At 36.8% G+C, this 23,132-nt stretch overlaps 1 protein-coding gene across 1 annotated transcript in view; it reads left to right on the forward strand.

The window, feature by feature from the left end:
* The window catches only part of FGF8 (fibroblast growth factor 8), a 74,781-nt gene extending 65,233 nt beyond the window's left edge, over positions 1 to 9,548 (forward strand). The window contains exon 5 of the mRNA XM_044056340.1: positions 8,556 to 9,548. Coding sequence (XP_043912275.1) covers positions 8,556 to 8,834 — 279 coding nt within the window. The 3' untranslated portion in view covers positions 8,835 to 9,548. The remainder of the gene's footprint in view (positions 1 to 8,555) is intronic.
* Positions 9,549 to 23,132: the final 13,584 nt, after the last annotated feature.

The raw sequence follows: 23,132 nt of genomic DNA on the forward strand, positions 1-23,132 counted from the left end.
CTGCCTCAATCATTTACATTGGCAAGTCATATTAATGTCAATGCCTGTTGCTGTGACTGTCTGAGTGGGTCCCACTAAATAAATTTAATAAAACTTGCTCTAGTATTTCAGAACGGGAGGATACCAATATGGGCATACCTCTCAACTGTCCAGATTTTCTCAGAATGTCCAGATTTTTGCCCGATAATTTTAGTCTGTTCCTCCTAAAATTGGTTTTCTGGCAAATCGCTGAGGAATTATGTCACTAAATAATGACACACATTTCAGTTTCAGACTTCATATACTTCAGAAAATGCATAACAACATAAAACATTTTATTCTAACTACTTTCTAAGCTTATAAGAGCTATATTTAATATTTGTCCCTATTTTTGGGCCTTTGTCCCCCCATGATTTTTGGCTTTGTCCATATTTCTTGTGCTAAGAGGTTGAGAGGTATGAATATGGCATAAAGATTAAATTTCTACATAGGATTTTATTATGTTGATATTGCGAGGTTCTGAAATGAGCAATGTCCAAAATGTGTAAATATCAGTAGGATTAAAAAGAATTATTAAAAAAGGACCAGGTATAAGGGAAGTATCCAATCAGAAGTGTGAACAGTTTCTTCAACTGCTGAAACAAAACACTAAGAGGGAAAAGTTCCCACATTCCCACATTGCCATTTTTTAGTTTCTATACTGAAGTAGATTATTTTGAGGTTATGGTTTAATATTGTACATGTTACTGATTTCTGACTGCCTGGTCTCTAATATGTTGTAACAAAGAAGTAAGGTGGTATAGTCACTATTATAGCTGCATACCAGCTTCTTCAGCATCTTAGGTTCTGTTCTCTCTTCCATCTATTCTCTTTGTGGAGTTTGTACGCTCTCTCTGTGGTTTACCCCCAAAACTCATGCTGCTCTTTCTATGATTTTAAATTGCAAATAAAGAAATATAGGATTTCCACTGGTGCAGTGCAAAATGAGGGCACTTGAATGACACAGGACTATCCAACCTGTGTCTTTCTACAGGAAGAGTGCACAGAGGTCTGCAGGTTTGTAAATACTGACAAGGATGTGTTATGTAAAACAGTTTACACTATTCCACCCAATCTGTAAGAGTAAGCAAAGCAATATTGCACAGTGCTCAGGCATATAGCTATACCAAGTATGATTTTCAGTTAGTCTTGAGAAAAAATAATTTAGTTTGCAGCAGAGAAGGTAATAGCATAAGGAACCTTTTCTAAATAAAGAACAGTTGTACGTGGTAGTCATTCGAAATGTCAGAACCTGCTACAACTAGTCCCGAAACATGGAGACTGAATAGCTGAAAAAACGAACTTGCATATACCATGTCCAAGACGGCCAGTTCTCTGAATGTTCCCTTTTCTCCCAGGTATGGTAATCTCAGAGTCGGTATATATAAATTCAGGAGTATGGGGTTGCAAAGAGGGATTTCCCCCCACCAAAAAGAAATTTAAGAAGAACATGGATGGTCACAATTTGCTCTTTTCCTAGAGTTTCGATTCTTTATTTTGGTTTGTCGATACTCAGTGTTACAAGTGCTGACATTTCAATAGGAAGCCATTCTAAGTACTCCAAGGTGTAGAGATATTTATGTGTTATTTATGTCTATTGTTTTCCATGTGGAGCACTGATCTCCATGGGCCTTTTTCAGACTCAGCCTGTGAGTGGTGTCTTTTTAATTGACTTGTCAAGATAAAGATAATACATTCATCTGATTCCATGGCACACAGGGATGGGGTCTTGACTGAGCCCCAGGTAACTGAAGTTTTGACTAATGGCCCCAGCACTGGAGGAGCCAGGTAGGTAGTGGAAGGAGCAAAGGGGCTGTAAGAATGATGGCTCTTCCAGGTCAACCCTTGATCTGGTGAGGAGAAGCAGATGGGACAGTTGGCCAGGAGGGGCTGATGATTATCAGGCAGCAGGGGCAAAACAAATAAATACAATTAAATTAAAATAATAAAATAAAGATGGTACTGTAATGTTATTCTTTATTGGGAACAATAAGAGGGACCTCACTTTTCCTATAGATAACACAAAGGTTTGCAACAAATTGTTTTTCAGTTGGGAGCAAAATGTATGAGAAGGGTCTTGGCACAGACAAAGATATACTGAGAATATGACCCTTTAATCTTAGTGCAAACAAGTATAAAGTAATAACCTGTATGACCAGAACATGCAAGAGGAAACTGTAATATGGAAAGGAAAACATCAACAGCATAATATGTAAAAGAACTTCAAAGTCTTAACTTTGGGTTAAATTAAATTTAGAGAAGTAATGTGACACAGTAGAAAGAAATTATCAGAAGTTGTTAAGATATACAGGGAAATATTTTACTTTCAAAAACAGGAAGCTATGATCCATCTGTTCAGACAGTTACCGAGACCTCACTTAATATAGTTCTGAAGATTGTTTTTGAAGACAGAATTTAGGCCATTTGAAACAAGTCAACTAAAATTATGCAAAGTCTGTAACACAGGCTCCATAAGCAAAGGCTAATGAAATGTAATGTCCTTGAAGAAAATTACAAGACGTGTTAAAAATGTAAAAGTATCACAGAGTATTGGCAAGTTGACAGAGAGGTAGAATGCCCACCTGTGATACCTCCAAATACAAGGGATGGGCTTTCAGTAGCAGAGGATACAGCACAAAATTAATATCAAACATACTGGAGTATTTATTTACTGAGTGTAAACACTAAGACAAAATACTGCAGATCATTTTGAGGCAAGTGTGATTGAATCAGAGTAGCGAGACTGCAGAGACCCAAGCTTGTACCTTTATATGTCACTGTACACCATACTGCAGTAGAGGGTAGGACAGCTGAGCAAAACTGCTTTCACTTAAGGAGGATGTAATTGCTGTTGAGCAAAGCTCTCAAGCAGACTCAAAACAATATATATTGATATTCACCAAGTATTGTGCTGTCATCTTCCACATTCATTTCAGTTTACCAATATAACATTAATCAGACTTGCAAATACACAGTAGTTTATACATATTTCCTCTGACTCTGAGCACATACCCTGTTTTTCTCATCTCTCCCAAAGACACATTGCTCTAGCTTAGTGATTACTTTAAATGGGCCCTGGTGTGGTTCTATTGTATATGATTTCTCCTCGAGTATCACTTCCAAAGCTGTCTTTGCTCAGTGGCAATAACCTGGATGAAGTAATGAAATAATAATAACTTGTCACACTACCCAGCTGTTTAGTTATAGATCCTGATATGAAACATCTGTTTAGTGATGATGGTTTTTTTCTCTGCACCACACTACTCATAGATACGTGCACTGTTCGTTACACTTACACTTCCTCATTCCTAGATGAATAAGAAGAGTGTATCCAGGAAATGGCTTCTCATGGTAATGAGACATTCTGCTAGCTCTTTATAATTCTACCTTTGGTTACTGCATAAAAGGGCTGCAGTTTGGGGTCTAAAAATAAGATACACCCAATGTTCTATACTTATTACATATACACACACTGTTATAGATTGGTATAAATAAGATACACCCAATGTTCTATACTTATTACATACACACACACTGTTATAGATTGGTATAAATAAGATACACCCAATGTTCTATACTTATTACATATACACACACTGTTATAGATTGGTATAAATAAGATACACCCAATGTTCTATACTTATTACATATACACACACTGTTATAGATTGGTATGTTCTATACTTATTACATATACACACACTGTTATAGATTGGTATGTTCAATACTTATTACATATACACACACTGTTATAGATTGGTATGTTCTATACTTATTACATATACACACACTGTTATAGATTGGTATGTTCTATACTTATTACATATACACACACTGTTATAGATTGGTATGTTCTATACTTATTACATATACACACACTGTTATAGATTGGTATGTTCTATACTTATTACATATACACACACTGTTATAGATTGGTATGTTCTATACTTATTACATATACACACACTGTTATAGATTGGTATGTTCTATACTTATTACATATACACACACTGTTATAGATTGGTATGTTCTATACTTATTACATATACACACACTGTTATAGATTGGTATACTGTCGTGAAACAAGTTTTTCTTTTCTGCATCTGTGTTTCTTGTCTAGTAGTCCTTTCATTATCATATTTTGATTATATCATTATTTCATGCTCAGACTTTTTGGAGAAGGCCTTCAGGAAAATATGGGAATATCTTTGATCATTAATTCTCTGATAAATATAGCTACCGGCATCCAAAACAGTCTGACTCAAATGTACAATTTCTTCTGCGTGTCAGAATTCTTCATGGGATCAGACACCAGTAATATGAATGGATGCACTCAGGAACCATACAACGACATATTTGCAGCAATATCATTGTGAAACAGCTTGGACATTACCAGTTTGCCAAATCCTTCAGGTAGCTTTTTCATTAAGGTGCTTCTGTTTAAGAATCTTTGTTCTTAGAATGTATATAAATTATATCTTGTTCAGAAAAAAATTCAACAGCATTTTGTCATGTTCAAAAGAAACAGTACAGTGACACATGTATTTCATAAGATTGATATCTATGCTAGCAGGCGTTTCTGGAAAATTGTAAGGGGGGATAAACATTTCCAAAGAAACAGGCAGTATTTTATTCCTACATTTAGGGAGATGTAATGCAGTGTTCAGCGACAGGTGCTTAAGGATCTCTGTTACACACAGGATAAGATCTGAACTGTCTCTGTAACAGTTCGCTGCACTTCTCTTTTCCAAATGTGCCTTTTTTGTGGGGAGGGGAGGATATATTTTCTAAGCAGCCTTGCTGTGAATGATAATAAACAAATATGCAAGCTGTTCCTCAGAGCACCTAGCGCCCTGCCTATACTGCCATCTGTTTGAATCTTACGGTCATTTTTCGTGACATGCCTGTATTTTAAAATGTGAACAGGACTGGATGGATGGAGAGGGGGTGGCAGTGTAGCTGTGAAGCAGAAAGTATAGAATAAACTCTGTTAATTGCATTGCAAACTGATATGCTCTACAGCCAAAAGGGTAGATGATTGTAAAACATGCCATGGTCAAGATTATTTGTCCAGTGTAAGATCACCACTTCTGCAGTGGACACTTCTGTGCTTCGGTGCATGTTGATCTATATGGTCTGCCAGTTCCCCTTTCTATCATCTGAAAGTAATTCCCAACTGCTTGTCCTATCAGACTAAATGCATACATGTTTTCATTTTATTATTTCTCAGACTGCCTGAGCTACATGAAAGCCTTGCATTTTTCCCTGGATCCTGTTTGCACTTAGCTTTACTACAGGCAGATTAAACTGTGTGTGTGTGTGTGTGTGTGTGTGTGTGTGTGTGTGTGTGTGTGTGTGTGTGTGTGTGTGTGGCTACATCGAGTAGAACAGGCTACCGATTACAGCTGCAGTCCTGTAAACCAAGATTTGCAAACACCTGATAACTAAGTGACCTTAAAACCAAACATTTATTTTCTTGTGCATAATGCTTTGACTAGCTAGCCCCCTATGAACCTTTCTTTTACCTGCACCATCCTATTTAGTGATGTTACCAGCTGCTCACAAGTTGTAATGCAGATTGGAACAAAATACATGTGTACAGGGACAAAAATTTGATTAAATCCACTGGTTTGTGACACAGGTTTCTGAATACTAAGCTGTTTTCTCTCTCAAGCTGTAATCACGGTACAGGCCCACACAGCTATACTACCAGCATGTGGTTTAAACACAGTAAATCCTGTGTAGAAGCATAAAAGATCTGGCAGCAAACTGTCTTCCCTCTGCAGGAGTATCAGTTTTGCTGCCAGTTTTTTATTTATAGACCAAGAAAGACATACTCTAGTACTGAAGAATATGCATTTGTTTATTAACTAACTCATTAACAGAGTAGATCCACTGAGACTAAGGATCCATTTTCAAGAGGTTCATAGAGGCACAAGAAAGTTCTGTAACTTGATTATTTCATGATATATCACGACAGATAAAATGTAGTGATTTTGTTTTTTTCTGCATTCTACTGCTGTGACTTTTTCAGTGAATCTGCTAGCTTTAATAAATACGCACATGCTTTATCATTGTTCTTTTTATATCAGCTAGAAAAGGGCCACTGTAGTATACCCTACTTACCTGTTAACAAATACAAAAATCATATCATTTAGAAAGCTGTACTGATTCAAGTAGTATCTCTTGCTTTGCAGCCTCACAACATAGACACTATGCCATATGATAATATAATAATGATATAGTTATATTATCATACATGTATGTGTGACAGATGTTTTTAATTCTCGTGTTTATTTATCAAATGTAGTTTTTGTTGAATTTCCCACAGGATGAGCCTGAAATAGGTCCTAATGGGTTAGTGTTCTACCCTGCTAAACAAATCTAAATATAAATAAATTAAATAAATAAGAGGAAGCTGCTTTTCTTGGAATGTTGTTGAGGCAGAAAGGTGTGCTGAGTGTTTCTAAAGACAAGATTACTTTAGAGAATATTGAAGGAATTTTTATGAAGTTGGCCTTCTTTTGACAAACCATCCAAAGTGGCGGAAGAAACAAAAACTATATATAGCTGTCTCTGTTCTAATGACTTATAATTCTGCATCTATCTATCTATCTATCTATCTATCTATCTATCTATCTATCTATCTATCTATCTATCTTTATGTATCTGATGAACCCTCAATTTTAAGTGGAGGAGCAAAAAAAGCTCTTTAAACTGTCACAAGCTGCTTGCTACATGTGTTTATTGCAGCTTGCTACAGCTTATACCACACACATACACACACACACAGCACACAAAGCGTTGAAGTGCTTCAGCCCTGTGACCATAAATGCAGTGTCAGCATTCATTTCTGTATGCCGGTACTGCACTAGTGATGGAATGGCATCTGCCAGTTGTGCCCCTATAACCTTAAGCCAAAGGCTTCTGGCCCCTTCACCCCAACCTATCTATGCATGTGTGTGTGTGTGTGTGTGTGTGTGTGTGTGTGTGTGTGTGTGTGTGTCTATATATATATATATATATATATATATATATATATATATATATATATATATATATATATATATATATATATACACACACACACACACACACCTACATACATATATATATTTAAATTTATATAGATAGATGTGTGTGTATGCATGTGTGTGCAGAATACAGCCCCAGACAGATATATAAAATAAGAATAAAAATCTTATTTTGGGTGCCAAGTTACCTAAATGACAGTACTTTGGTTGCATTTTTGATCAAAACATCACACTGATCACTTCTCATTCAATATAGTGGCTTCATTATTATTCATTGATATATATTTTTGTTTAACTGGGTAGTGTACTGATCTCAGTGGACCACCCAGGTGAATAGGGTCATAAAAGAAATTAATTAAACACATTTACAGCTAGAAGGATATGCTACAACACATTTACATATTTACAGATGCAAACATATGCTACAACATTTAATTCAAGAAGCATTTTACAAAGTCAAAACATGGATGGAAAAATGGAATTATGCTTAGCAGAGCTTTTTGAATAAGATGCAGCCATACTGAATGAGATGGCTTATGCTGTAACAGTAGCAGCATATCATTATATAGGGAGGTATGAAGACATTAGAAGAGACAAGTGACAATAGCTGCAGTGGGGAGGAGACAGAGACGTGCAGAGGGAAGAGAACTAGAATGGAGAGTAATTTGAGAGATGAAAAGAGAAGTGAAGAGGGAGGTAGGATGAATGAGAGTCAGTAGGTGAGGAGATGGCAACATGAGATGTACATTTGAACCTCTCTTATTGAGAGTGGAATGGAGTCCCATAGTTTAGGTGCTAGGATGGAGAAGGTGCAGAATGTATGGTCAGTGCAATGGACTTTAGTTTTTGGAGTTAGTAGGGTGGGATGAGATTGAGAAATACCTCTGAGATTATATGTGGGGGTTGTGAAAACTCAGGAGAAAGGGCTTTGTGAATTAGTGATCCTAGTAGGAGGTTGGATCTTAAATATACTGGGAGCCATTTAGCTTTGGCGAGAGTTAGGCAGTGGTGTACATTAATGGGGGTTTGTAATGAATCAACAGATGATTATTGTTGTTATTATTATTAACCAGATTAGGCATAACATGCTTGTCCTATTTCTTTTGGTGAATGCAAGCTCCATTTTACCCCTCATGTGGGGGAGCCAAGCCTCCCATACCCTCTTCACTTTTTCATCCTATAAAGAAGCAGCATCCCATCCATGATTACTTCTCTGTCACATGCCCATTGCATATCAGGGGATACTACACCTCCCATCAACCCAGAATAAGGCAGGTATCAGAAAATGAACAAATATAATCATAAAGCAGAGGATGAGGAAGACAAATTAAAGTGCAGAAAAGGTATGATCTTCTTGGTAGGGTATGTTGCCCATATAATTTTTATAAATGTCTCTTTAATCTGTTTTTAGGAATGTGTATATTCAGACATCTAGTAAGGTATTTATTTTAAATGTACCTTGTTATCAGTCAATCAATTGATTGTTTTTATTCCTTTTAACAGAAAAATGGCAGAGGCAAAGACTGTGTCTTTACTGAAATAGTCCTTGAGAATAACTACACTGCTCTACAAAATGTCAAGTATGAAGGTTGGTACATGGCCTTTACACGGAAGGGACGGCCACGAAGGGGATCCAAGACCAGGCAGCATCAGAGGGAAGTTCACTTCATGAAAAGACTACCAAAGGGCCACCAAACCACAGAGCCCCATAGACATTTTGAGTTTATCAACTACCCGTTCAGCAGGCGGAGTAAGCGGACACGGTACTCCAGCTCAAGTTAGAGCACAATGCTCAGTAAAGACATTTACTATACTTAAAAAAAAGAACATTTAAAAAGTTGTTTATAATTTTTTAAAGAGATAAGATGATCTATTTTTGTACTGGAACATGAGTTTTCTTTTTTAAGAACAAAATGTTAAGAATTAAGAAATATGCATCCTTACTTGTGGAGAAAGTAGAATTTGGTACAACATGTAAGAAAAGAAAAAAAAATGTGGATCTCTGGGACCAAAGAGCTTCTAATTCTGCTTCATAAAATCACTTTTATCAGGACCACAGGAAGCCATGGAAAACAAACAAGCTAGCACATGGGATGGGTTGTAAATAAGTATGTAATGAGAACTGTCAGCCAAACCCTTCACTTGTTGAATGCTGCTTAAGTCAACATCCTAAACCATTCTTTGACATTCCAGGAAGCCTTGCCATTGAAGACAACATACCAGCTAACAGGCATTGGGGATCTGTGAGAAAGCTCATGCTGCTGGGGTTACTTAATGCTACTGTATAAAAACTTAGATTCATTCTGACAGAAGTTAATAGACTCATTCACCAAAAATGACTCTAAATGCTAGTTTCAAATAGTGAAATTCACAAAAAAAAAAATCACACTGCAGTCAAAAACTCAGACATACACTTTGTAGTGGTTTACCACAGCCTTTCTAGGTTGTTTGTCTTTTGTATACTTCATTGCGGGGGATTTGTTGTAAAAATTTATTTTAATGATGGGAATATTTATTTAATATGTGTATTAAATTTGTATTAGTATAAAGAAAATGTTTGTGATCTTTGATTTCCTACGATTTTTTTTTTAATATCCAGTCTTGTCACTGTTATGTTTTGCCAGATATTTATAAGCACAGAAACACTTAAGAATTTCAGTCTTTGGAATAGTTTAGCTGCACACATTTGTTAAAAAAAATTTAATTAAAGACTGTTCACAGCAAGTTATACAAGTCCTTTCCCAGGATAACTAATTTCATAAGGACCACTGCGGTAAGATACTGGCGCTGTCAAAGTTAAAAATCATTGGTTAATATAGCAATAACCCACGCCTGGGTGTGGGTAATGCTGGATTTACCCATGGTTGGCGTGGTTTGGTCACAAGGGCGAAGCCCGAGTGGCCAAACAAATCCAACCGTGGGTAAATCCAGCATTACCCACACCCAGAAGTGGGTTATTGCTATTATACAATGACATTATTTAAGAAAAATAATAATTAGTTTTGTTAAATAATGGCATTGTATAATGCCTCTTTGCTGCCCTTCCGCAGATGTCTGGTATTCTGCGGCAGTTCTGATGTACTGCGCATGCGTATGCCAATGCAGTACATCAGAACTGTGAGCAAAAGCAACAGAGAAAGCAAGATCTCTGTTGCTTTTTACAAACTGTTTTCGCTATGTTAAATGGGTTTAACATAGCGAGACAGCTTTAAAAAATGCAACGGAGAATCTCCGTTGTTTTTTTTAAAGCTGCCTCGGTATGTTAAACCCATTTAACATAGCGAGACAGTTTTGAAAAAAGCAACGGAGAAAGCAAGATCTCCGTTGCTTTTTACAAACTGTTTCGCTATGTTAAAGGAGTTTAACATAGCGAGACAGCTTTAAAAAAAGCAACGGAGAATCTCCGTTGCTTTTTTTAAAGCTGTCTCACTATGTTAAACTCGTTTAACATAGCAAAACAGTGTGAAAAAAGAGCTATAGTAATGGAAAAAGTCTGGGCGACCGGACCTTTTTCCATTACTATAACTCTAATTTATAATGTGCACACGGACCAATCAGCGTGCACGTTTTTGAATATTAATGGGGGGAGTTGTATAATCATCATTAATAACAATAGCTTTCCAGTGCAAGATATGAATGAGTGGACTCCAGTCTAAATCTGACCAGGTGCAGAGTGCATACTGATTTAGGAGTATGAGCAAACCAACAAGTCTCTACCTGTTCATTGCCAAAAACCTCCAAGTTTAAAAATGTGGTCCCACACTCCTCTAGTACAGGATACTGCTTTTTACTAAGGGGAGTAGACAGGATTTTTGGAATCTTACACCATCTTCAAGAACATGGCCCACTCCCTCATAAATGTAGTCCCCCAAGCCCATACAGTTGCATATTCGGCTCCCCGTTGACTCGTAATGCTGAGTGCAAATATACTGAAAAAAAGTCCAAAAATGCAGGAGAAAAGTGGCTATCGAACATTGATCTTCTCCTTTTAAACTTGTTTTTTATAAAGGAGGCAAGATCTCCCAGACACACTCCTGATACGTGGGGGACAAGCACCTCACACCCCATGAACTTATATATACATCATCTCTGAGATCACTATACCTCAGAGAAAAGGGAACATCCCAAGAAATGGTCATCCAGGACTTCATATACTCAAGTCCATTTTTCGCCCATTCAGTCTCCATATTTCTGGGTTTGAGCCTGTGGGTCACAACATTTTAAATAACTACCACATATTTCTGAACATTATAGTTTTATACTACTGAAAAAAAAAATGACAGACTTAAAAGACTTAAAATACAAGCCAATCAGGCATTCTGAAAAAAATTCCAGTTAGTAAACAATGTAACTATAGACCATGAAAAATACCAATTAACTGTTACAGGCCTACTCTCACTCTTTCCATCCTTTTGTTCGCTGGATGCCCTCAACTTCTTTTGCCTTCATCCTGTCCCTACCAAATCTTCACCAGGCTGTCTCCTGTTTTCCTGCACATATGCCCAAAATGCCATACTCTGTTATATTTAGCCTTGTCTGCAATTGAAGCTATTGCAGCTCTGATGGCCTCATTCTGTCCCATAGTGTGCATCCTACCACATCTCAGGTACTTCATCTCCATCAGATCTAGCTTCCTCAACTGCTCTACCTTCCCAGCATAGATCTGTGACCATACTGGCCATACTACTGTTTTGTACACCTTATTTTTCTGTTTCTTTGGCATTCTTCTTCACACATTACCTGACACTCTTTTTCCATTGGGCTACAGCTCATCTTATTTTAGATTTTCACCTCCTCCTCAAGCACCCCTTCCAGATACTTGAAGCTGTTAATTTGTTCCACTAACTTAACTTCCTATCTCAAAAGTTCTTTTCATTTCCCCATTTGCTGCCATGGCAACTGTCTTGTCTGCACTTAGTTTCATCCCACGTGCCTTTAGTTTAGCATTCCATTCTGCTAACATTTGCAGAAGTTCTTGTTCGGAGTCTGCTTCTAATGTCATATTGCCTACATACCAGTTTGCTAATGTAGTCCATCACCAGTCTGAACAGTAGTAGGCTCAGAGATGAGCCCTGAAGCACACCCACTTCCACTGGGAACCCTGTCTCTGAGTCAGAATGGTGTTTGTACTTGTGACATTGGGTCCTTGTACAAAGCCTGCACTAATTCTACCAGAGTTTCTGGGACTTCAAATCATCATAGGTCTTCCCAAATCGGCTTTCTTGCGACCTTGCCATATGCTTTTTTCACATCTAGGCACGCCCAGTTGGACTCTTTCCTCATCCCTAGCTTCTTCTCAACTATCTGTCTCAGTGCAAACGTCAGGTCAGTTGTACTGCATCCTGATCTAAATCTGAATTGCTTACCTGCAATCTTTCTTTCTTTCTATTACTCTGCATATTCATTCATCAATTCCCTGCCCAGCATTTTCATGCAGTGTGACAGGAGTGTGACATCTCTATACTGTCACAGTTGTGATTCTCCCCTTTGTTGTGAATGTTCTGCCATACTTATATAACTTTGTTTTTCTATGTCCTGCTAGTATGGGGTGTTGGGTTCCTATAATATGAACTAGCCAAGATACCATAAAATGAGTTTCCATTAATCATTTCATTACAAAGATAGTTTTGTAAGTAATGCATTTCAGATGGTCTATAAATCAAGATCAATTCATCTTTTTAACTACATTGCTCTAATTTATGTTAACTTTAAGCTTGTAAAAGCCTTTCTTGGCCCATTTACATTTTCATCAATACAAAACAAGTGAAAAAGCAGAGTTGTAGGTCTGATTTATACTACTTTTTTGTAACAAAAGTGATAAAATCTACATTTCACTGGCCAAAAAATCAAAGTATTTACCTGTATTGTGACATACCTCATCTCTGTTCTTCATTTAAAGATTTCTCCAACAACTAACCCTTTGGAAAGAGTTTCTCCACATTAGCATGGCTTACAACACTTTACTGAAATTGGCAAGACAGATTCTTTATGGAACATTGTAGGGGGTGACCAACAGCTAAAACCACCAGGTGCATGCACTGACATTAGTCACCCTATTACTAATGTTTCCAACTCTTTTATTGACATCAGAGCATTACACAACTTTAATCCTGGTGTCACTAGCAGTAACAATTGTGTTTTTTTCCTAACAACCCCAGTTCTTGTAAAAACAACATATTTTCTTTAGAGAAAATGATTTTTAAACTTAAATCTCTACAATACAAGATTCACTATTTGCAGTAATGTATCAAAAGAGAACAGGTTGCCTTTGGTCTGAGAGTTTGTAAATTTCCTAATGGATTCATACCAGTGGACAGACTTTTTGAGGATTTGGTCAAACTTTTCAACAACACAGGTGTTAGCATGATGAAACTTTTGATTGAGGATTATCAAAAGAAAATTCAGTTATTGGAAGTTATCCTTGTTCAAGGTTGAAATGTTATCTTCCACTTCAGTAACACAAGCAGGAATATTTCCGCCACAAGCCCATACAACCCAGCCCTTCATGGTACTTTACAGGAGTTTCACGATATATGTGAAAATGACCTCAGGGGAATTGTTGGTCTCCTCCAGAGCTGGGGCCACTAATCAAACTTCAGTCATTAGGGCTGAATTTGGGGCTCCTTCCAATGCTCCTTGGAGCCAGACAAGGCTGCACAGACTTGAGTACAGACTATTTACTTTGTCTCTGGGGACATTTCACCTTGAAGCATTTTATAAATATATATATATATATATATATATATATATATATATTAGATATAGATTTTGTACACATATATATATATATATATATATATATATATATATATATATATATATATAGTTTATATCACATAATCAAAATCCCAAAATATCGAACACCATAAACTCGAACTTGGAATTTCGAAATGTGATATAATCAAAAGCTCAGAACACAGACTTTTTTCTCAGGGAAAAAAGTTGCTGTTCCAAGAAACACACACACAACACAAGCACACCAAAAACAGTAATCCACATATATACACTTAAAATCCTACTTCTAACCCTACACTAAACTGTACATACACTACTATCTATCCACTTACCTTAATCCAAAACCTAACCCTAAGGTCCGTAACTATCGCACACTCACCTTACCTGCCCCCTAACCCTAAGGTCCCTAACTATTGCACACTCACCTTACCCACTCACTAACCCTAAGGTTCCTAACTATTGCACACTCACCTTACCCGCTCCCTAACCCTAAGGTCTCTAACTATCTCACACTCACCTTACCTGCTTCCTAACTATTTCTACACTCACCTTAACCTGGTCCGTTCGCACACTTACCTTAACCTGGTCTGTAACCTTCGCACCACAGTGGAGAAAATAACGAAGCGGCAGAAACAGCCCACCAAATTATTTCCCTAGGAAAGAAGTCAGTGTTCTGCAGCTTCGCTATTTTCAGCGTTTGCTGTTTTGGGTTCGATATTATAACATTCAAAGTTTTACTACTTCAATGTTATGATATAAACCCTATACACACACATATATATATATATATATATATATATATATATATATATATATATATATATATATATACACACACAACACACACACACACAGGGGTAGAGTAGTTTAGGGGGGTCCTGCTCCACTGCAAAAATACTTTTAAATTCTAACTGGTCACACCTTTTCCATGTGACCACATTAAAATGGACAGATTAGCCTTTAGCTCTAAATACCTGAAGATTAACACAGATATAATCAAGAAGAAATGCAGCAATAGTGAAAAATATTAACAAATGTTATGAAATCTAAATTTCAAAGGATTAGCATAAGCAACCATGAAAGAATGACACACTTGTTTTACGAACAGTGAACTATACCATTACAGATACAACAGCACAACAGGTCTTATAAATGTGAAAAAAAAACTTCAGGGGTGAGAACAAGAATAACTTACTCCTAGAATTTTTTTTTTTTTTGGTGTGGGAGTGACATAAACTCTTATGAGAGTTCTAAAGACACACTCTCTCAGCATCACCCTCTAAGAAATCTCTGTGGATGTCTCTTTTCAAGCCTCTGCAGTGTCTTAGAATACAAAAATTGCTTTTCAGTCACCTTGAGACATGTTGCTTCTTGTTCTTAGCACTTTGTTGTCTATAGTTTTCATCAGACAGGTCAACTTCTCACTGTCCAGAAATCAACAGCTTCCTATTTTGTTTTCATTATAACTCAGCTGAATTCTCATTATTATTTCTTTCCTTTAAAGAGGAAAGAGTCTTGGTTAGTATAGTACAATAAAATAATTTTTTGACTGATTCTGCTTCATTTTCTCTTGCAGCTGGTTTCTGTTCCCAAACGTCAAAAACAAAGTTGATGTAGGAATTCCTCTCCTTAGTCGGTGACCTCATAACAACTGAGCAGGTGATAGCTAACGCCTTGCAGTGGAGTATTTCTACATTCTGGTGAAGCTAAGGGACAGCCAGAACTACCACCCTCTGACTTCCTGGTCAAGTGCATCATGATTTATACTCTTCTTTCTATTTGGCTATTTGACTGTATGTAACTGGGATGTGAAGCAATATGCTGAAAATCTCACTTTTCTGAAAAAGTCTTGACTTCGATATTAAGTTACTACTGTTTGGCATGGCAAGGACTACAATTATATAAGAAGCATATATTTTAATGCAAGTATTACACATTGGCTTGTGGTGTCATTTAACATCATGAAACTCTGAACAGCAGTCAACACTTATGTAGATACTCTCTTAATAATGAAATGAATCTGTACCAAACTTACTCCCTGATCTACCTGGAACTGAGAAATACATAATTACTTATTTTGGATTATTATTCTTATATTAATTATAGACAATGAAGTTCTGAACTTATACTTTCTGCATGGCATTTTACTAGTTCCACGCAGAGAAAGAAAGATAAACGTTTTCATTTCTTGATCTGATTATTTTAGCAGTCTGTATCTGGTTTAGTTAAGGTCATTAATTCTATATTTGTAATTCCAGTACATAGTCACACTGAATGTTGCTGTTTAAGTTGTCTAACTGTTTGTATTAAATCCTACTTTCATTCTTATGTGCTGAGTGTATGTCAGGCTAGTTTAGGACTAGTCTTTGCATTAAGGCAGCTCCAGGCCATTCAGCTCAGAGCTAAAGGTCTATAATATTTCCAAAGCTGACATTTTCTCGGATCTTTAAAATTTATGTTGCATTGTAATAGTTCCATTACAGGGAGAAAAAAAGATAAGTGTTTTCATTTTTTGATCTGATTTTAAATTAATGTCTTTAAGCCTATATTAGTAATTCCATTACTTAGTTACACTGCATTTTGCTGTTGTCTAACTGTTGGTATTAAACCCTAGTTTCATTCTTATATACTGAGTATATGTCAGGCTACCTCAGGACTAGTCTTTGCAATAAGGCAGTCCCAGGCCAGTCAGCTCAGAACTAGGGGTCTTATTGCTTTCCCCTGCCAACCACCTTGTTGTAGTTGTGTATTTAACCCACTGTGTCTGTTGTTGCCTGCCCCTTATGATAATGACAACATAATTCCTTCCCTCTTCCCATTTATTGGCTGTTTCCAATATGCACATAAGTATCACTTTGCAAAGTCTCTCCCCTTAAACTACTCACCAGGCTAAAACACCTTTAATAAAATTGCTTAATATTGAGTGTACAGATACTGCTTGCATTGATTTAAGTATTAAATTAGTGGAGGTTTTTTTACCATTTTCAGTTTATTGTTTTTTTTTGATGGCAAAAGAAGGTTTCCAGGCTAGTTGTTTTGTGTTGAACCTTAAACCCAAACACTATCCTAAAAGTCCAAGCAGTTATAGTTACCCCTGCTCCCAGAGTTATTCCTGTGGCTGTCATGGTCCAGCACGTTCCCACACCTCTAGCCAGCCTGATTGAGATGGGGATCTTGAAACAGTGCAAGAATTGTCAAATGCTGTCTGATGATAATGTATTACTCAAACAGCATAACAGTGTGTGAGAGAGATGTACACATATATATATATATACATATATATATATATATATATATATATATATATATATATATATATATATATATATATACCATTGGAGGCAAAACAGATACCAAAATTGTCAGCAGTACATCACACATTACACATCTTCAAGACCATCAGAATACACATAATCCATCGTGTTGTCTAAAGAATAACTTGCCTAAACCTCAAAGACCTCCAAAACACAACACATGCACAAAGCACATTCAGCAAGATAAGCCTACCTCCTCACATAACACAAGAAGTCAAAAAGTCACAGATGCTGAGCCTGTAAGGCAAACATCTACCCAACCAAACATTCTTGTTACAGGTGACTCCATTGTAATACATTCAGATGTGCCCCTTTCCAGGCTAAGCAAGGAAAGAGTGATGGTTAGTTGAATATCTGGTGCCAGGATACATCAGATCACACATTCACTGAAGTCATTGAACAACAAGTACCAGTTATAGTTCATGTTGGTGTCAGTGACTTGAGGTGTACATCCCTGGACTATATGAAGACAGACATGCTAGAGATTTCAGGCTATGTGTCCAAGGCAGGTATGAGCCTAACATTGAGCAACATTGTACCTTCTCCAAAGATGATGCCACAATATGAGAAAAAAATAAATTATTTAAATAATTGGCTTTGTTTTTGGTGTCATTCAAACAGGGTCCAATATTTGTCAGCCTGGGAGGATATTAATGACAGACCAAGCTGCTTCACCGGGTAAGGCCTGCATCTGTCCCCTCTTGGATTTTGATTATTGACAAAGACATTATCCATCCTAGAGTGCCTTTTTAGTGCAATGCCAGCCTGATAAACCTACAAACATAATGAAACAAACACAGGAAAAATGAAGGTGTTACTGATCAATGCTAGGAGCAAAACAACTCCCTACAAGCCTTTCTCATACTGGAGGGCATTGATATCAGTGTAATGAGTAATAAGTGGTTTAAAATGATGAAGAGCACTCCAGCTGCACAGGGCTATAATGCATTCAACATGTTTAGACCAGCAACTATGCAGGAGGAGAAAAATGTTTATATATATATATATATATATATATATATATATATATATATATATATAATTAGAATCACGAATGGGAAACCTACTCCACCACTAGTGGTAAAGCACAGAGATCCCTAGACTTTCTGAATACAAATGCCATGGAACAATTAGTCAGAATACCCACTAGGTGGAATAACATCTTGGATCTTGTCCTAACTAATATGGAAACATCTTGCACTGTCCATAGTGTATCTTCATCACTTAATAGGTCTAACCATAAAGCAATCTCCTACAAAATAAAACTGAAACCATAGATACCTTCCACCCAAGGTACCTTTAAAAATTTCTTTAAGACAAACTGCCTACTCCTAAGTAATACGTTGGCAACATTCAAATCCCCACCAAACCCAGTTAACTCCACTGAATATGCAGAAATGTACATCACCACACTATACCAGCATGTAAACATCTGCAAAGATGCATCTGTACCCCATAGAAGCAAGTGCAGGGCAAACCCCAGAAACATATCCATATGGTGGAACCATAATATCAACAAGCTTTATAATAAAAGGAAAATAATTTTGACCAAAAGTAAGAAGAGTAATTCCTAGAATGTTTGAACCTTTATGACTGAAATAAACAAACAACTCAGGAGCTTAATTAAATCCACCAAAGCTAAGTTTGAGGCTGAATAGCTACCGAAGCAAAAGACAATCACAAGGCATTTTTTAGTTATGTTCATAATCTCAAAAAGCAGAATGCAGCAATGTGCTGAGCTGATTGTGAACAAAATGTTACCTACTCTGAGGCTGAAAATATAGTAAACCTACCGGCTGATAAATTTAGCTCTAACTCTACCCCTCTTTCCCCCTCCATCTGTCACCTTAACATATTCCTGAAACTGGCTCACTTCCAGCTATCACACGAGAACAAATCTTAAAGTGCTATCAAAAGCTAAAAACACTGCATTAATGGGTCCTGACAATACCCCTGGATGCATTTTAAAAAACATGAAGTACAGTTTAGCCACACCTCTGACAACACTGTTCAATCTCAGCCTCCATACAGATTTTGTATCAAGCAAATGGAGAACAGCTACAGTCATTTCCCTGCACAAGGGATGACCTTCCACAGACCCTGGCAATTACAGACTCATACATCTGACCAGCCTCATATGCAAAGCCATGTAAAGATTTATCATGGAACTAATCAATCAAGACATAGGGAGCCTCCAAACACTGTATACATTTCAGTTTTGATTTATTAAGGGCAGGTCATGCTTACTCAACCTAGTAGATTTTTTTTTTTAAAAAGTCACCAAAGCAATCGATGAGGGCAAAATGGTGCACCCTGCATACCTTGACCTTATCAAAACGTTTGACACAATTCCCCACACAGGCATAGTAGAAAAGCTAAATAAACTGTGAATAAACCCTATGTCACCCACTCCATTGGCAACTGGCTCACATTTAGAATGCACAAAATCAGAATAGGGGAAGGTACCTCCACAAACAGACCATTCACCAGTGGAGTCCACCAGAGGTCTGTGTTGGGACCTCTCCTGTTTGTGTCTACTTTTCTGAAGTAAACGTAAATAGCAAAAGCCTCTAGCAGACTAGGTTTGCATATAAATGTAAGCTAGGAACAGTCATTGAATCCCAAAATGACTTTGCCATCCTGTAGGAAGATTTGTCTTGTGTAAAAAAAAAAAATGCTGCCAAAATCATGAACTGAAACTAAATGTGAAAAAATCTATTATTGTATCATTTGGGAAGTCATTTATCCCAGAGAAATAATAGATTAACAATACGCCCCTGACAAACTTATGTGGACAGCGACCTAACTTTTGACCAACATGTGCCCATTATAGTAAGAAAGTTCTTTTATTTTGCACAGCTTCTAAACAAAAGGATTGTGTCTAGGGATTAAGCCAATCATTGAATAGAATGCCCTCTTTGGTATGTATATCTGTCAAGACATATGCAACAACTGCAACACCCACATAGATACCTTACTAAAAGGATATAAGGCCTAAACAGCATGTCTTACGTGGACTGACTCAAAGCCCTGTCACTACACTCAGTATCTTACATACTGTTAAGAGGTAACCTTAGCATCCTCCAACCCAGTATTGATGGATTTACTGCACATCATCAAGTCAAATGGCATCTGAAATACTCAGTCTAGGGATCTAAACCTCTTCTGCAGCATCAACATAATGGTTTGAAAGGATAGGTATATCTCTCAGAGGATACTGCCACTCTGGAACAGACTTCCCATCCATAAAAAACAAAGTTCATTCCTGTCTATATCCAAGCACAACTTGGATCTATGAATGGCAAGCAGAAAATTTCCCCAGGACTCCTCCTTGAACTACTAATGGACAGAGAAAGCTCCTAAATGCTTTATTCCATGCACATATCCCTTCAAATTATCTGTGGTATGATCCTAGTTGTTGTCATTCAAGGTAATATATAATTATTGACCATGGAATGAGTAAGAACAATCTCTAACATAACGGTATAGGTTAATTTGAGCACAAAAAAAAGGAAACTGGCAAGGCTTAAAATGGCGTTCAAGTGTAGCTAGCCTGGTACTTACCAATGAACCTATTAATCTATGACCATTCCTGGCTAAATTAATATGTTGTTGTTGTTGTTTGTCTTTCGGCTTTTCCCGGTTAGGGGTAGCCACAGCAGAACTAATGATTGGCAGTAGATTTTTCACGAACGCCGAGGTGCCAGCTCGACGTTCAACTTTCAACAAAGACACGCCCATTTACGCATGTCTTTTAAACACCCACCCAACCGCAGGGAGGACATGCAGACTCCACACAGAAGGTACTCCCCACACTCCAACCGAGAATCGAACAGGAGAACCTTTCGCTGTGAGGCAACAACGCTACCGCTGCACCACCGCAGATGTTCCTGGCTAAATTAATATGTCATATAATATTTCTTTGCATCTGACTATACCCAAATGAGCCTCATATTCTCTCCAACACTTTTGTCAATGGATTATGTATTTTGGTTTATCAGCTTAGAACATCAGGTCATATATATGGCTCATCACCTCTTCAAAGGAGAAGACAAATTTCTTTCCAAATGGCAATTTTCTCTTTCTGGCCAATGTTTCATGGCATGTTCTTTCAATATTTTTCTCTGGATCTTTCTCAGTAGATCTTTGAAATTTTAAGCTTCTTTTCTGTCAGATAATTATAGTATAATCTCCCACCAAACTCTCATGGCAAATTCTTTCAGTATTTTGTCTTTGAGACTTCCTTAGTAAATCTCTGAAACATTCAAGCTTCCTTTCTATCATTGGTAATTGTGCAATATCCCAGTTAACTTCTAATTATTCTACAAGAAGATCCACTTTCTGCTCCAGTAAGTTTAATAACTTAGCATAGCTGCTATAGGCATCTTACCTCCTTGCTTATTATTCATTCTCAGTTTATATTTCAGCAGATGTAACAGCTTTATGTGCAACCTCAGTGGTGTATTTGTGCTATGACTTCTTGACAATACTATGTAATGTCCTATGGCCACTCTTAATTAAAGTCTCTTTTACATAAAAATTAAAGTTCCCATAGCCATACACAATTGTAAGCAGTTTATTTTTTAATTTGAGATTATCTTTTCATGCAGTTAGTAAATGCATCTGAACCTTAACAACTGTTTTTGCATCTTGCAAAGTCATTGCACTCCATTCTGAATGACATTCAGCTTGCAACATAATTTGTGTTATTCATATCGAATACCTCAGTATACATGCTCTGGCAACAAATGTCCAAGCAATTCAATCAATATTCTTCTTCTAAACCATATCTTGTTTCAGTAATTTTCTCAATGGAGTATTCACTTCAAACAAATTTAGAATAAACTTCAGATGATACTGCTAGATGGCCAGAAATCTCATAAGTACTTGTTTATCCACTAATAGAGATGACTGTACAATATCAGCTAGTCTCAAACATTCTGAAATTAAAATACGACCTGTACATCACAGCTGTGTAACTCTGACTTCATGTTTACTCTTGTTCAGCTGGACTTTATACTGCCTAAGTCTACTCAGTAAATGAATCATTTTTCTGTCATATTGTCTAGCGTAGCACCCCAAACCAGTACATCAAAAGTACTTGTAACAACATCATCAAGTCCTTCATTATCTCAATAACAGCTTTGTGAAACACTTCAGTTACTGATAAATATAAAACAGATGTCTACAGAATATGTACATTCCCATCCTATAGGCATATAAAATGTACATAAGTATACTGTTCAGCTACCCAAAAGTGTGTTTCTTACTTACACATGTTCAAAAGTCTGTTCAACCCCTTTTTAAATTTTAATTCTCAGCATTAGTAGAATGTTCCATGTAGAATGTTATTGGCAATATGACAAGATCTATATGAAGGCGATAAGCTCCTTGCAAATATCCCAGACCACTAAAATATTCATAGTTATGAAGCAAATAATCACTTTTCAAGTACACATCTTGAATGTTTCTGGCAGTGAAATGACCCAATAAGGAAGTCACTTTTTCCAGTGGCAAATGAATCTTTTACTTCTTTGTATTTTTTAATCTTACATCTGTAATTAAGCAATGTGATGATACCCAGTGGTCTGAATATATAAGATTATTGTACAAGAATGGTTTCAACTTATTTTTGTTCAACATCAGTTCCTTAAAGTCTTCAGAAGACATCACATTGCATTCAACCTACTGCCTACTTTACATACATTTTTATTTTTTAAATTATTTGTCATTTTATATTTATTATTTTACTTTGAATTTATTTGTCCATATCTTTGAATGTCTGTCTTGCTTCAAATTCTATACACAGTCATTCATTAATTTATTAATTCTTGGTTCAATACCTGTTTTATCCATTTCATGGTTGCAATAAAGTCAAGAGCTAACCCAGCACTCAGTGAGCACAGGACAGAGAAAGTAAAGTTAGATAGAAAACCAGTAACTAACAGAATGTACACAACCATGTATCAAATTACTTAATTAGTAGGAAGAAAATGAGATGGACAAGGAGTGTTGTGGTACCAGATCTTTG

This window comes from Protopterus annectens, chromosome 14.part0 (genome assembly GCF_019279795.1).
Source record: "Protopterus annectens isolate FY-2018-M chromosome 14.part0, PAN1.0, whole genome shotgun sequence".
Taxonomy (NCBI): Eukaryota; Metazoa; Chordata; order Ceratodontiformes; family Protopteridae; genus Protopterus; species Protopterus annectens.